General features: G+C 38.4%; 2 protein-coding genes across 6 annotated transcripts in view; both read left to right on the top strand.

The window, feature by feature from the left end:
* The window catches only part of LOC309501374 (uncharacterized protein), a 40,754-nt gene extending 37,130 nt beyond the window's left edge, over positions 1–3,624 (top strand). For both annotated transcript variants that reach the window (XM_082173424.1, XM_082173423.1), the window contains exon 19: positions 80–3,624. In XM_082173424.1, the coding sequence (XP_082029550.1) occupies positions 80–1,265 (1,186 nt within the window). In that variant the 3' untranslated portion in view covers positions 1,266–3,624. The remainder of the gene's footprint in view (positions 1–79) is intronic.
* Positions 3,625–7,268: 3,644 nt separating this feature from the next.
* On the top strand, positions 7,269–13,135 carry LOC309501390 (NACHT, LRR and PYD domains-containing protein 1 homolog). Of its 4 annotated transcripts, none has more exons than XM_082173457.1 (7): positions 7,269–8,145; positions 8,337–8,408; positions 8,613–8,757; positions 9,080–10,826; positions 11,232–11,309; positions 11,423–11,497; positions 11,727–13,135. In XM_082173457.1, exons 1-7 carry the CDS (start codon positions 7,579–7,581, stop codon positions 12,952–12,954), a joined length of 3,912 nt encoding a protein of 1,303 aa, XP_082029583.1. In that variant the 5' UTR covers positions 7,269–7,578; the 3' UTR covers positions 12,955–13,135. The 4 variants fall into 4 exon arrangements, with proteins under 4 accessions (XP_082029583.1, XP_082029585.1, XP_082029584.1 ...); XM_082173458.1 differs by having other exon boundaries at positions 7,270–8,145; positions 11,742–13,135; XM_082173459.1 differs by lacking the exon at positions 11,232–11,309.
* The last annotated feature ends 2,734 nt before the right edge of the window (positions 13,136–15,869 follow it).

The raw sequence follows: 15,869 nt of genomic DNA on the forward strand, positions 1-15,869 counted from the left end.
TTATACAAAAAAAGTTTTTTGTATGTCGATCTTTCATACATTGGTCAATTCATTTATCATTATCATCTCTGTTCTCTAGGCTGAACATCTCTGCGCCTGAACCTTCTGAAATGAATCTTCACTGTCAGTCTTGTGTTCACATTGTCGACTGTGATCAGTGGGTTCAGGTGGAGCCGTCAGTCTGTACAGATGAAGGAGGGTCAAAGTTCAGGATCAGCACTCAGGTGGGTCGATTCGAGTGCAGCAGGACCAGAATGCGATGGGTCTGTGCTGGTGACGTCACTCTCCAGTATCGTGCAGTGGATGGACGTTTCCTCAGTGAAGAGCTGGAGAGGCTTCAGTGTGAGCGAATTGGTCCAGTGATCGATGTGACCGTGATCTCAGGGAAACTGGAGGAGGCCCATCTGCCTCATTACGCCTGTTTAGCAGAGTCTGACCCCTCTCTCAAAGATGCTGTGAAGCTCCTCAGCAAAAGAGATGAAGGAATATCTTTCCAATCTGTAGAGTTGACCCGTTATCATGCCAAAATACTCCAACCATCCTTCTCTCTTACAACTCTAATTATAAGCTGGTTCACGCAGTGGGAAGAACACTGTAACCTTCTTCTCTACATGCGCTGTAAAGATCCTCTCATTCTTCACGTCTACTTTTTCCCAGCGAATGACACTTGTTCAAAAGAGAAAGTTGAGCAGAATGAAAAATCAAGTCATCCGATCAGCCATCCCAGACCTAACAGACCATTTCGGATGAAAACGCCGCACCTTCTTGAGGTTCCTGGTGCTTCTGTTCATCCTGTTGAGGGGATTTCATTTAGAACAGATATCGATCCAAACTTCTTTGAGATCATGCAACATCAGCATGGTGACGTACAGATGAATCTTGTCAGAGAAGAGGACAAGAAATCTGTGTGGACTGCCACAATATGGAAAGCCAAACTTGCACAGTTAGAACAAAGGCAAGTCCAAGATGAGCCGCAACTGAATTCTGAGATTGAGAAAGATCAGTTTTTTGATCAACACAGATCGGCTCTCATTCAAAGGGTTAAAAATGTGAAGAGCATTGCAGATAAACTGCGTGAGCAGAGAATAATTCATGAGGAACTATATTCTGAAATCACACATACTAATTTAACCAGTCAGGATAGTGTGAGAAAGATCTGTTACACAGTGCATTCAAGTGGTGTGATTGCAAAAGTTAAATTCGTTGAGATTCTTCAGGAAGAAGAGCCTTACCTCTTTAAAGAACTGGTGCTTTCCGATTCTTAATGATCTCTATATATTATGGTTTAGTTTGGCACATGCATAAATGGACAGCCGGGATCTACTAAATTATAAAATCATGTAACTGTTTAATGCTGGAATCTAAGATAAATTGATTTCTGCACTGAACAGAAAAACTGATTAATTGAAAAATACATGACCAAATTAACTGCAGATTACAAATTTAGTAATAGTATATTTGCAAAGACAACACTCAAGATGGTCCACTTAAAGGAACACTATGTAGCTTTTCAACCTTCATAATATATTTCCAAGACTCTTGTGATGGTACATCGACTTACAATAGGTTGAATGACACGTCTGCCATCCGATTGTTAAGTCTGACGTCACGCGTGACGTTTAGCCTTTTCCGGGTCCAAGCGCTCCTCTCGTCCAGAAATAACAATGGTGGAACCTGTAAATTTATTTACGATCACGTCCTTCTTAGTGAGGCACCCTTGGCGGTCAAAAAGGGTTTAAATTCCTTTAACACCAACAGAGTGGTTAGTGTAGCTCATCACTCAGGTGGCATAATTAAGGGTAGAGTCCAGGCATCAATGAAAAAGAAGATTTACGAGGTTGAAGTGAGTTAGCTTGGGACACGGGACACAGCACTGCGGCATTGTAAAAACACTCAATAATAACCAAAACACTAGCGAAAGGTAGGTAGGTAGAGAGGACCTGGACTTTGGACCCGGAAAAAGTATTATCGGAGAGTGGTTACGTCACGACTTAACAACCGAATAGCCTGACGGGGTCTGTATCGCTTTTACTGGCACTACGTAACTTCGGGGTTCGGGTAGTAACCCTAGCACAAATAGAACTACAAAATTTCGACTGCTTTACGGCATACCTCACTTCCCCCACCACTTCCTCAAATTTGGACGTGAGCGTTTATATACTGTCTATGGACGTGAGAGGCTAACCAGCATTTGTTTTCGGCTTTCGTGCGTATGTTTTTGTCATGGGAGCTGTTTACACCTGGCCACTTCATGCGTTTTCTCAGATCGGATAGCTATCTGATTGTGAAAAGACCAGGTGTAAATGTCCTCCGAAACGCATTCAAGACGGATTTGAATCCGATCGCTCAAACCACTTCAGGAGGAGGTCTGAGACGCATTCCAGACGAAACTGGACAAGTGTGCATCTGGTTGTTGAAACCACATATGTTATTGTACTCCTCCCAAAATTTTTTAAAACAAATAAATAAATAAACATGTGAGAGCGTGTTATAGTCTATATGTTATTGCCAGATATGACGACGCTACTGGAACACGCATTACCGCAGCTGAGCATCGATTCATCAAGCCAACGTGCAAACTATCGCAAATCAAAGTGAAAGTAAGTCGCAGACGCTTATCACACAATCATCATCATTAAAAGTAAAGAAACGAAATGATCTTACCAGGGCTGTTACTGCTCTCTCTTATTGCGGTCTTTGATTTTGAAATTTTAGCTGGTGATCAATAAAATGCAGCTCATATCTGTTGCTTTCGGTGACGTGCACTCCATTAAATCTGCATATAGCGCGGGAATTGAAGATCGGATTTAAATCCGTTTCACAAAAACACATTTATGTGACCAGGTGTAAATGGAATCGTTTTGATAAATCAGAAATCCGATCTGAGAAAACGCATTTAGTGGCCAGTAAATAAATCAATTATTTGTAAACTTGTTTGCATTCTATGTTGTATGTTGTTGCGCTTGCTTGCAGTATGTCATTTTTTTACGATGCTGTTCATTCATCCATTGCTGATAATTAGACCAGTCCAATAATTTCCACATATATGTCTAGCTAGCTTTCGATTATCAGAGCTGTTAACAGACTTGCTAACAAACACTCGTTTCTCTTACGTGTTTTTTGCGTTGTTTTATTGCCTAGCTTGCCTCACGAACTAGTTTGCCAGCTGAACTCAGGTGTTGTGAGGTGTATTTATCACGTAGTCCTGAGGGATATCAGACGACGCTGTTGACGTTGATTCTTGCGATTATCATGAGTTTTCAATATCTCACATAAATATCAAGACATAAATAAGTCTAACGTAGAGGTTGGGGGGTGGAGGGGTATTTACGACAGTGCAAGTATTCCACAGCGACTCTAGGGGTCGCTGTTTGACAAAAACACAATTTCTCCACAGTGTGCCTTTTAACTATAAAAACGCACAAAGCATCTAGACTGCTGAAATTTATTTTGTTGTCTGATAAGTTTATTGAATAAGTTGAATGAATATTTTTGTACTTTACAGGTTTTATTTCTATACGTTCTTGTTCTAAATTAATTTTGCTGTATCAAAATGCCTATAACCAATAATCACTTCTTTTGTAAACTGAATTTTGACATTGCAAATAAATACATAAATAATAATATCTCTATTACTATATTATATATAGTGTATAGGCTGTTATAAAATAGTAGTAATAATAATAATAACAAAGCTATTTTTTATTTACACATGTCTCAAATTATGCTATCAAGGCTGCAACAAACAGAAAATGAGCAGACATTTAAACAGCACGTATAATCGGCTATTTAGCTGAACATCTTGAGGCTGACTGTAAAATTACAGACAGTGTGTTGAAAAAATGTAATTGCACCATGTTTATGGAAACTTTTAATACTATAGATTATCATCGTGATATTTAATCCTGGATAAAACACACAGCCTAAATGAACATGGCTGTTCTGTCCTTTATCCCTTACAAAAAATAAGTATCCTTCAAGTTCATTTTATTAAGTATACTTTATACTAAAGTTCAAGTATATTTTTAAGTACAGTATACTTGATATACTAATATCTAGTATACTAGTAAGTGTACTATTTCAACGCTTTCAATACTTCATATTAAATTAGCCCACTTTTTAGTGTATCAAAGTATACTTTAAAGTAAACTTTAAGTGTAACAGTAGTAAATACAACTAGTTGACAACTATGTTTTCATTTTTACTGTAACTATATAAAAAGTACACTTTTAGTGGTTTTATACTACAAATATACTTGTAAGATTTCTTTATGTGAATTTAACATCAAACATAGTTTACCATTTATATAGTATTTTTGCACTAAGTATACTACTATGTTCCTATTTAGGTGGGTATTAATTTTTATACTTAAAATATATCTTTTAACTATTTCCTGGAAAATTGCTGGAAAATTCCAATAATTCTGTCAATGGCTGGGAAAGAGATAAGTAGATTTGAAGTAAATTGTACCAGTGGACAACACAAAAATTCACATACTCAGAATTAGGGAAATGTTTTCTTTATAAATCAATATTTTCAAACTTATTAGACAATATGTAAAACTGTAATTTTTTTTAAAAGGCTACTCAAAACATTTAACACAACTACAATACAACTTTGAATACATAATTATACTTTTAAGTATATCGCTAAAGATTTTGTCAATATACTATAAGTCAAGTATACTTGCATGCAATTTTAAGTATATTTCTGAGAATTACATAAAGCAGGGGAGAGCGGGGCACCTAACACTTTTTGACTTTCTCAGTTTGTGTAAATTCATTTGAGGTTCAGAGTATTTTTTTTCCCCCACATTAATTTCACACATGTCTAGTACAATCCAGACTCTTGTGAAGATTCAGATGCCTCAACACTTGTGAAGAGAGGACTCCAACTCCTGCGAGGACTTCAGATGAAGCAAACTCTGAATCAACATGCACCAATGCTACATTTTCTATATATCCTAATCATTTTGTTAACAACATGTATTCATTACTTCAATGAGCTCATTGTTTCTGCCTTAAATTAATAAATTGTTTAAGGTGAGACAATACAGGCAAAAACACAGTTTTTTTTCATGCACCTGACGATTTATGAGATTTTGCACTTTTTGGCTTTTCATAGTGTTTTTTTTCGGACTGCTGGAAAGAAAACATCCAAAATACACTTTATATATTTGCGTCTGTAGATTTGAATTACAGTAGGCTACATATTTTTAATGGCTACGGAAGCCCTGAACCGCAACGTAAAAAACAAACAAAAAACACGACGCCTATAAGGTGATGGGTGAATTTGCTGGTGTCAGAAATGAAGTTGGAAAAGAAGAGATTATGTGAATAAAAGCAATTTTAACCATTAGAATTTTGACTATTAGTAATCATCACTAATGAATATTTTTTTAGGAAGACACAGTGCACATTTTTTGCAGAAGGCTGCCGGGCAAAGGCAAAACAACAGAGGAGACCAGAGAAGTGCAGAACTGGTACAGGTAACGGCACATTCAGTGTGATCTGTGGTCTTTTCTATTTTTACATTTTTTATCCTCACATACTGTTGAAGCTTTACAGCAAATATCTTCCTGATTAAAATACAGTAGGCCTAAATGTATTTCTCAAGTATTAACTGCATCCATGTACATTCTGTTTTAAGGAAAGTTACTGTAAGTCATGATGTTTAAAAAATAGTGTTTAGAAAATAGTTTCAGTAATTTTTGTTCATTTTAAATGCCCAATAGTCGCCAGATGTTGCCCTGGGAGAAATGTTGCTTCTTGTGGTCCTTGAGGTGGGTGATCCTGCTTTTGTAAACTTGGGTCTTATATGTTCGCATTTAGAAACTCTGGTGGGAACAGACCCTTGGACATGCCTTTTTTGCACACTTCTCTCAAATACAGAACCAGGAAGATATTTGAATTTCTCAGCAGAAAGAGAAACCGAAACCTGTGTTTTGTATGTGTATCTCAGTTTTTGAGGCAGGGTCTTGAAATCCAGTCTGATACAATGGCTGGAAATATCCAGTGACCACTTCCAGAGGACACACTTTTTATGTGGAATGTAGGAGCTTCACTTTATCTAAAAATGCTTTTGGATGGATTGGTCGACTGTTACACTGAATTTGTGCTGGAGATGTGTTTGATTTAGGCTGTTCTGCTGTGTGTATTTGTCTTTGTCTTTGCAGGAAAATGGCAGAAGCCAGTAGCTGAGGCTGAGGATCAGGCCTGTCAAATCTGTCTGGATCTACTGAAGGAACCAGTGACCATTCCCTGTGGACACAGTTACTGTATGAGCTGTATTACAGAATCAGTTGCGTTCTGATTCTTTATGATTCTCTTACTGAATATATTGCTTTAGAACAACACTTGCATATGGACAGCAAAATAACTAACTAAATTATAAAATCATTTAACTGTTTAATGCTAGAATGCAAGATAAAGTGATTTATACTAAATCTGCGCATCGAATAAGATAGTGCTTTACATTTGGTGTAATTTAAAATTAACTTTATTATTGTATGTGTATTGTTTTTATAGGCTATCAACAACACGACATACAGAGAAGCACAAGACTGCCTCATCTAAAGAGTATTTGTACATCATGAGATTTCTATTACTGACAAGCTATTTAACTGACTTTATACAAGCATTAATATAAAGAAAATGTGTTAGACCAATGCTAGTGAGGTGAGGTAAGATTTGTAAACCGCGATGGATAGGTTTAGGGGCGGGGTCAGGGGTAGGTCATCTATACGAATTAGCCACCTCGTAAAATACGTACAAATTACTATAAAAATGATAACAAAATGTCTTAATCACTTTCTGGTTGTCAAAATTTGTGAAACATGTTCATGTTTAGCCTGTCAACTTTGATAAAGTTAGATTTTTTGATAGAAATTGGTGTGGTTTAAAATTGGTAAAACTTTAAGAATGTGAACGCCATTGCAGACAAACTGCTTCAGAAGCAAATTATTAATGAAGAAATATATTCTGAAATCACACATCCAACTTCAACCAAAGAGAAAGATCTGCAGCGTCGTGCGTGAAGGCAGTGTTGCTGTGAAAAACCTCTTAATCTCTATTCTTCAGGAAGAGGAGCCCGATCTTTTAAATGATTTGCATGTATCCAACTCTAAGCTTTAATCTCTAGTTAAATGTGATTTAAACCCACAAGTGCAGAGAGAAATGCATATATATATATATATTTCATTATATAATGCTGAAAAGATCAGAAGTTGATGTACATTGTAAGAATGTTTATGTGAAGAGTGGGATACAATGTACGTCACACACACACACACACGTATTCAAAATCATCAATTGTCAATAGAGAAAGAATGGAGTTACGGCATCTACCAGAGACAATCTTCTGAAATTAACATGTCAACCCTTCAGTCACTGGACACACCTATTTTTCCCAGGTCTTAAGAAATTCATTTCTGGAAACACAGTGATTGAACACGTTTTGCAGGGAGTGTCTTGCTGGAACTTTTACTTTATTTAAGAATAAAGTGTTAGCTGGAATGGTTGACTGTTACGCTGTTTAGGCTGTTGTTGTTCTGTTGTGTGCAATTGTGTTTGCAGGAAAATGGCAGAAGACCGTTTTTCATGGGTTGAGGAGGATCAGGTCATCTGTCCAATCTGTCTGGATCTACTGAAGGAACCAGTGACCATTCCCTGTGAACACAGTTACTGTATGAGCTGTATTACAGACTACTGGAATAAAGAAGATCAGACGGGAGTCTACAGCTGCCCTCAGTGCAGACACGCCTTCACTCCAAGACGTTTAGGTAAAAACACCAAGCTGGCTAAAGTGCTGGAGAAACTCAAGACGACAAAACTACAAGTTACTCGTACTGTTTGGTGTGAGTGTGACGTCTGTACTGGGGACAAAAACAAAGCCATCAAGTCTTGTCTGGAGTGTCGGATATCTTTTTGCCAAAATCACCTCAAAGGACATGACAGTTTATTTCAAGATAGACACTTTATGACAGATGTCACAGGACGACTGCAGGAGATGATCTGCTCTCAACATAATAAACTGCTGGAATATTTCTGTCGGACTGACCAGCTGTATATCTGTTACCTGTGTATAATGGACAAGCACAAAAACCATGTGATTGTATCAGCTGAAGCAGAGAGGAGTGCGAAACTGGTATGTGGACCTGAACACCTGAACATGATGTTTGACATTATTTTTGATGACTTTTATTAAAACTATGATCGTCTATCATATTTCTAGAAAGTAAAAACCAACTGTTATCTGTGGCTGAATTCTTTTGCTCACTATTCATAAATTTGGGCAATTTTGTCATAGCTGATTAAAATCTACATTGTTCCACACAGAGAAAATTCCATGAGGAAATCGAGGACAAAAGGACGGGGCGGTGTCGTTTAAGAGGAGCTTCTTCTGACATGGTGAGTTTTGAAAGGAGCTGAAAGAAGAGTTGCAGAACTACTTCAGCCCGTCAGAGGTACTGGAAAGATCTAAGTGAAATTATAATTAAATTTTATTTATTTTTAATTTTTTTATGTTTAATATAATGATATTCCAAAATAATGATATGTATTAATGTATCTCTGAAGCAGATTGTCACTGTGAATTATTTTGTCTTCATGTAGAGTGTCCAGCCTCTCTTTTTCCCTTCTGGACCAGACTCACCCAGCATCACTGTCAGTTATCCCCTCTCTTTTGATGCACAAAGATCTGCCTCTCAGCTGAAAGAGAAACAAGATAGATGGCAAAAAGAGAAGATTTATGGAAAGGGTAAAGTTGTTATTGTTTATTTACATTTAGAAAGGAGTTTTGATTTGTACAATACTATGTTAAAACACACAATAAGGCTTCACAGTTAACAAATAATTCAGCATAACTACACAAATAACTAGTCATGAAAGTGTCAGTTACAGTGTTTATTTTTTATTTTTGTTGCATCATATTTTTCTATTTACAAAGTATGTTTAGGATTGTTGCATGGAAAGGGATTGTGCAACATATGCACTCAACAATTTCCTTGTTCTACTTATTACGCCTCAGGGGTAACAGCGTTCAGCACACCTATTTTCCCAGTTGTATTATTTTCATGTAGATTGGAGCAGCATGAATCTTCGGTACAGGACAACAGTCATTGACAGATGCAAGTTTGTGACAGAGTATAACCCTCTAAATGATGAATGTGTGGAACTGGCCGCCCGTTACACTGAACCAGTGATCATTCAGAGGAGCAAAGAGCAGACTGAGAAATACTATCGTGGACGTTTGAGGTCTCCTCACGTTTCTGGAATAAAAACATCATCTCAACTGTTATCAAATGACAAGAATCACAGCGTTAGAATAGACCAGCTGTTCAGTCCTGACAGTGATGGAAACACACCGAAAACTGTGATTCTCAGTGGTGATTCTGGAAGAGGTAAATCCTTCACGTTACAGAAGATCATGTTGGACTGGGCATCTGGAGAACTTTACTCTGAAAACTTTGATGTGGTTTTTCTGTTGAAGAGTGACGAGCTGAAGTGTATTTCTGAGGAGATGAGCTTGATTGAGCTCTTGAGCTGGAGTTGCAGTTTAACATCAGATCAGATCTCACAGATACTAGAGTTAACACCAGAGAAAGTCCTCTTCCTCATTGATGGATCGGATGAGTATGTATCTCATCCTCCCATTCATTTCATGTTACTGCACACTAATCCATCCAAGAGAGCGCCACCTATGGTTATTCTTAGGAACCTGTTGAGTGGAGTCTTGCTGCCTGAATCATTCATGCTTGTAACTATGAGATCTATAGCTGATGATGCAGTGATGAATCTCTTCAAAGGACCTCAGCGTTTCACTGAGATTGTGGGCTTCTCTGAGAGAGGGGTGCAGGAGTACTTCCACAAGTTCTTTCAGGATGAGCAACACTTCAAGAAAACATATGAGAGTGTGAAAGCAAATAAAGCCCTCTTGACTACTTGCTCTGTGCCTTTGCTGTGTTGGATGGTCTGTTTTTGTCTAAAGAAACACTCAACTGATGGTGAGGTTATGTTGAAAAAACTAAAGACAACCACCTCCATATATGTTCACTTTGTGTCCACTCTACTGAAGCATCATGGCCAGAGTCAGTCTGTCCTCACCATGCTGAGGAGTCTGGGTCAGCTGGCAGAGAGAGGAATACAAAATCAGCAAGTCTTTTTTGATGAAAAGAGTGTGGCCGAGACTGGCTTAGATGCCGCCACGTGTCTGTTCTTGTATGAAGATGATCTTAATGGAAAACAGAAACGGGAACCAGTGTTCAAGTTCATGCACTTCAGCTTTCAATGGTTCTTTGCTGCTCTTTATTGCATCTTGCTTGGTGAAGAAGAGTCCTGGTTGAAAGTCGGTGATCTGTTGAAGTTGATGGGCTCAGCTATAGTTGAATGGCTATCTCTAGAAAGAAGATCAAATCCCATCCCATCATTTCTGCTGTTCTTCTATGGTCTTTCAAATGAGGAAGTGATCAGCTCACTCTTTAAAAAAATCAAATTAACTGTTTCTCACATCATAAAACTGAGGAAAAGAAAACTGAAGAAAACACTGAAGCAAAGAATTCTTACAATGGCAACATGGCATGGATGTGAGCTATATGTTTTCCACTGTCTGTATGAGCTCCAGGATGAGGAGTTTGTCAGGAAAGCGCTGGAAACTCACAGCTTCATGGATCTGTCTAACATTTCTCTGAGGAGCACAGACTGTTGGGCGCTGCTGTACTGTCTTCAGTTCTGTCCACACATCAGAGAACTGAACCTCATGTACTGTGATTTAACAGCTGATAAACTCAAGATTCTTCAGCCAGCACTCTGTATGTGTGAGACTCTGAGGTCAGTGTGATGCATGGAGAAAGGCTTGAAACGTAATTCATGACTGATTGAAACTCTTCTAAAAATACAAATAATTAATATTTTTTACCTAAATAACTTGTACTTGCAAATGTGTCTGTGGTATATGGGTCAGTGACATAACAACAACAATAATAAAACAAGAAATATCATTTACTTTTTTTATACATTAAATCAGAAGATTTGCTGAAATTTTCCAACTCATATGAAATCAACAAATAATGAGATCTCTAAACAGAGGTATTTTAAAATAGATTTGAAGAGATTTCTCCTTTATCTTGGACATGCTTATTTGACATTGACCCAAATATCATATTTATGTCATGGCTTAAATGTTTTATTCAGCAAAACATTTTATTTCTAAATGACTTTTGTTTTTGACTCAAGTTTGTCAGTGAAAACCCTTCCAGAAGCTGGAGATTTGATCCAGATTCTTGGTGGATCAAAAATCTTGAAAGTGCTGAAGTAATTTTAACAAAAACACCTACTTCCAATACAGCCATATGAAAAGTTTAAACAACTAATAAATTATTGAATTTAAATAAATAGTTTGAAAAGTTATCTTCTCCTGTGACTAGAGTTCAAGAGGATGAATACAGCGCTGAGAGTCCAAGATGCACGCTTGATCTGTCAGGAACTCCTGGAGAAATCTTGTGAGAAACTTTTTTTTTTGTCTAATGCCTCATTTTGTAAAGCAGATTAAAACCGCAAAACAAATGATAAATTACTTAATGAGTAATGAGGATATAAATAAAAAATGTACAGAACTTTTATTGCTGAAAATATCGGAAAAAATTCTGATCTGTTATTTCATTAAGTGGGTACTGAGTCTTTTTTAAATTTAGTTTATAAATGTGACATTCCATCTCATTTTATCATAAGATCTCTGTTCTCTAGGCTGAACGTCTCTGAACCTTCTGCACTGGATCTTCACCCGCTCCCAGTGTGTCAGTCTTGTGTTCACATTGTCGACTGTGATCAGTGGGTTCAGGTGGAGCCGTCAGTCTGTACAGATGAAGAAGGGTCAAAGTTCAGGATCAGCTCTCAGGCGGGTCGATTCGAGTGCAGCAGGACCAGAATGCGATGGGTCTGTGCTGGTGACGTCACTCTCCAGTATCGTGCAGTGGATGGACGTTTCCTCAGTGAAGAGCTGGAGAGGCTTCAGTGTGAGCGAATTGGTCCAGTGATCGATGTGACGGTGATCTCAGGGAAACTGGAGGAGGCCCATCTGCCTCATTACGCCTGTTTAGCAGAGTCTGACCCCTCTCTCAAAGATGCTGTGAAGCTCCTCAGTGTTGAAAATGAGGGAATAACCTTGGAATCAGTGGAGTTGACCCGTTTTCATGCCAGAATACTCCAACCATATTTTTCTCTTAAAACAGTGCTTATGAAACTAGGGATTGCAGTGAAAGTGCACTGTGATCTACTTATCTTCATGACAAAAAAGAACCCCATTATTCTCCATGTGTATTTTTTTCCATCAGATTCTGTTTTTGCAAAAAAAATTAAAACAGAGGAAAAGCCAAGTCATCAAATCAAGTGTTCAAGACCTGAAACCACACTGCAAATTATGAAAAAACACAGTCTTGAGGTTCCTGGTGCTTCTGTCCAACCGAAAGAGATCAAGCTAAGAGGTAACATCAAGCCAAACTTCTTTCAGGTTAAACAATCTCTGGTCGATGACATCAATATGACTCTCAGCCGAGTGGATGATCAGAAACCGGTATGGACTGCAACAATTTGGAAAGAATTAACCAACATCGATCCAAACAAAGCTGAGTCTAGTTGGTTTCAAAATATACAACAACATAAGACTCCACAAGTGGCTGTCAACTTTGATAAAGCTCAGTTTTTTGATAAAAATTGGAGTGGTCTTATCAAAAGCGTTAAGAATGTGAAAGGCATTGCAGACGAACTGCTTCAGAAGCAAATCATCCATGAGGAAATATATTCTGAAATCACACATCCGACTTCAACCGAAGAAGAAAGCATGAGAAGGATCTGCAGCATTGTGCGTAAAGGCAGTGTTGCTGTGAAGGACATTTTAATCTCTTTTCTTCTGGAAGAAAATCCCAACCTTTTAAATCATCTGCCTTTATCAGACTCTTAAACTCTTTTTCTAGATGACTGTACATGTAGTATTTTACATGATTTGTGAAATGACATGAAAACTACAGGTGATGAACTGGAGAAATTACTAACAGAGTATTTGACTATTTTAGTCAAAACATGTTCATTGTTGGAATTAAAGAAAATGCAAATGGTCTGCTTGCCTGTAAAAATGAGATAAACAGATTAATGCAATATATATAATTGTCTGATAAGAACAATGAATAAGGAGAATGAATGCAAATAAAAATGTTTCTGTACAGGTTTTATTTCTATACAGTTAGTAAATTAATCTTACTGTATTATACTTTGACATTTTATTTACATTTTTAATTTAACCACTTCTTTAATAAACTAAATGTAACTACAAAAAATAATACAGTAATATTTGTGTCATAATTACACACATCTCATACTGACTGGAAGGTAACTACTAGTAGAAACAATGTTAATTCAATAAATACAAACAAACCTGCAGTCTTGTATCAAAAGATACATTTGTGTGATTCACTATGGTGATCATAATAATAATCCTAAACTAAAGCAAATGTACAAAGAGTTTAAATCTAGTAAAAAATTTAAATGTGTTATTTACAACAAAAGTATTTTTTTGCGCATTACAGCTGTACATGAAATGCCATCCATAATCATTTAGCAGACAGGACGCAGTTCAGACTGATGGCATGTAACCTGACCATCATTGTGTATTACCAGTGTGAGGTTTGTAGCACTCAAGTGCATGAAAATGAGCTAATTTCTGCATATGAAGTTCAGAAGAGGGATTGCATGTTTGATCAGCGGCAGGAGGGCAGCGTGACTCTCTGCTCGTCCATCCTCTTGGCCTGTGAGCGCATGATGAGGCTGAAGAAGTCTTCATCCGGGACGGTGGGGCCACGGGTGGAGGGCAGAGGAGGGGCACACCGCTGATCATCCAGACGGGACCCCTGAGAGAGACAGAAAGAGATAATGAGATGAATGGATTAACTGAACCAAAGGACTATTTTGCTACGAGAAGCCCATCTCTGGTTAAAACAAACACATCGTCTCACCTGACACTTGACGACCATGTCAAAGAACTGGTCGTCGGGTTCGGTGGCGTATGTGCTGACCATGACCTGGCTGAGGATCATCCGTCTGCTGCTAGTGCTGCTGTTTTCTGATAGCAGGCCGGGCAAACTGTGTCCTGTTCCTGCCCTCTACTCGTCCAGCCTCCTGCCCTTAGCACTCGCCAACAGTCTGAGAAACGGCTCCTGACCTGGAGTTGCAGCTGACTCTGAGAATGCTACCGAGAGACAGAGACAATTTACATTTTATTGCCACTTGATTGTCAAATTAAAGAAAATAATGTTAAAAGAGAGTGCCTAACATTTCCTGATGGTTGTGGGAGGGGTGGTGGGTGGGGAGGAGGAGCTAAAATTGACAGACAGATGGCTCCTCCCATCCTGTATGGCACACTGCTGGTCATCCATCCTGTTGCTCTGGAAACGACTAAGTAAGTTGTCTGTTCCTCCATGCTGAGGGCAGAAAGGTCAAAGGTTAAAGAAAACTCAACATCAACCTCTCAGTCCTAACTGAAGAAATTAAATCTTTAGCGTAAGTTCTGCCAGGAAGACTTAATCGTTACGTCACTTATTACCTTCACATCTAACCAATCATTTGCTAATACTTGCAGTATAAAAGATCAATACTTTCACATGTCTGAGTTCTCAGATGCTGACGCAAACAATTACCTCCATCCTCCCCACCACCACCAGGATGGTCCCCTCCCATACCTCCCGGGGGTCGGCTGCGCCCTTGCCTTCGTCTTCAGGCAGTAAATGCAGATTCCGCTACCCTCAGATTGCGAGTTACGGACCTACTACGCCAAATAACTTTATAAATATTTGCTTGCTGGACTGTTAATAAATATATGCTTTTGTTACATCATTTTAACTCCCGAATCTTTCTGGTAGAACTGAGAACACGTGCGCAATTTTGTAACCAGTACTTTCGATTTATGAACAAGAGTGCTACACAACTCCTTGTCCAAGCGCTTGTTCTATCCAGATTGGACTATTGTAATGCTCTCCTGGCTGGTCTTCCAGCTTGCTCTGTCAAACCTCTGCAACTGATCCAGAATGCTGCAGCTAGAGTGGTCTTTAACGAGCCGAAGAGAGCACACGTCACTCTTCTCCTCACAAAATTGCACTGGTTGCCAGTTGCCACTCGCATCAAATTCAAGTCTCTGACATTTGCCTACAGAACAACCACTGGCTGTGCTCCCTTTTACCTAAACTCATAACTTCAGAATTACGTGCCATCCAGAAACTTGCGCTCTGCAAGCGAACGTCGTCTTGTGGTGCCATCTCAAAGAGGCAAAAAATCTCTTTCTCTGACCTTTATCATGACTGTTCCCTGCTGGTGGAATGATCAGGGGTGCGTTTCCCGAAAGCATCGTTAGCCAACTATGGTCGCAAGTTCTGTCGTTATCAGCATAGTTCAACAAATTGGTGTTTCCCGAAACCAAACTATGCTTCTAACCACAGGTCGATAGCTGTCGTTCAAACGAACATTCGCAAACAGCATCACAAAGTTGTGTGGTTGGAACGACAGCTCTCGACCTGTGGTTAGATAGTTTCTAGATTGCATGACATGTGGACTTAATAAATCCTTATCTTGAGCAAAATAAGCAAGCTGACATTCAGTACAACCTGTGTCTTTTATTTAGAATACATACAAATGTAATTTACGTCTTTGAGTTTGTCAAGAGATTTAAAGCACTGTTTTTGAAGACTGTGCATGTGCAATTGAATCTGGAAATATAGTGAAATAACTGAGAAAAATTAGAAATAGTCATCAGATGTAATTTATATCAAAACATCTAGCATTAATTCGATCTCAAGCAGATTCATTAAAAGAAGTTATTACTCCATCACG

This window comes from Leuciscus leuciscus, assembly GCF_965113295.1.
Source record: "Leuciscus leuciscus genome assembly, chromosome: 6".
Taxonomy (NCBI): Eukaryota; Metazoa; Chordata; class Actinopteri; order Cypriniformes; family Leuciscidae; genus Leuciscus; species Leuciscus leuciscus.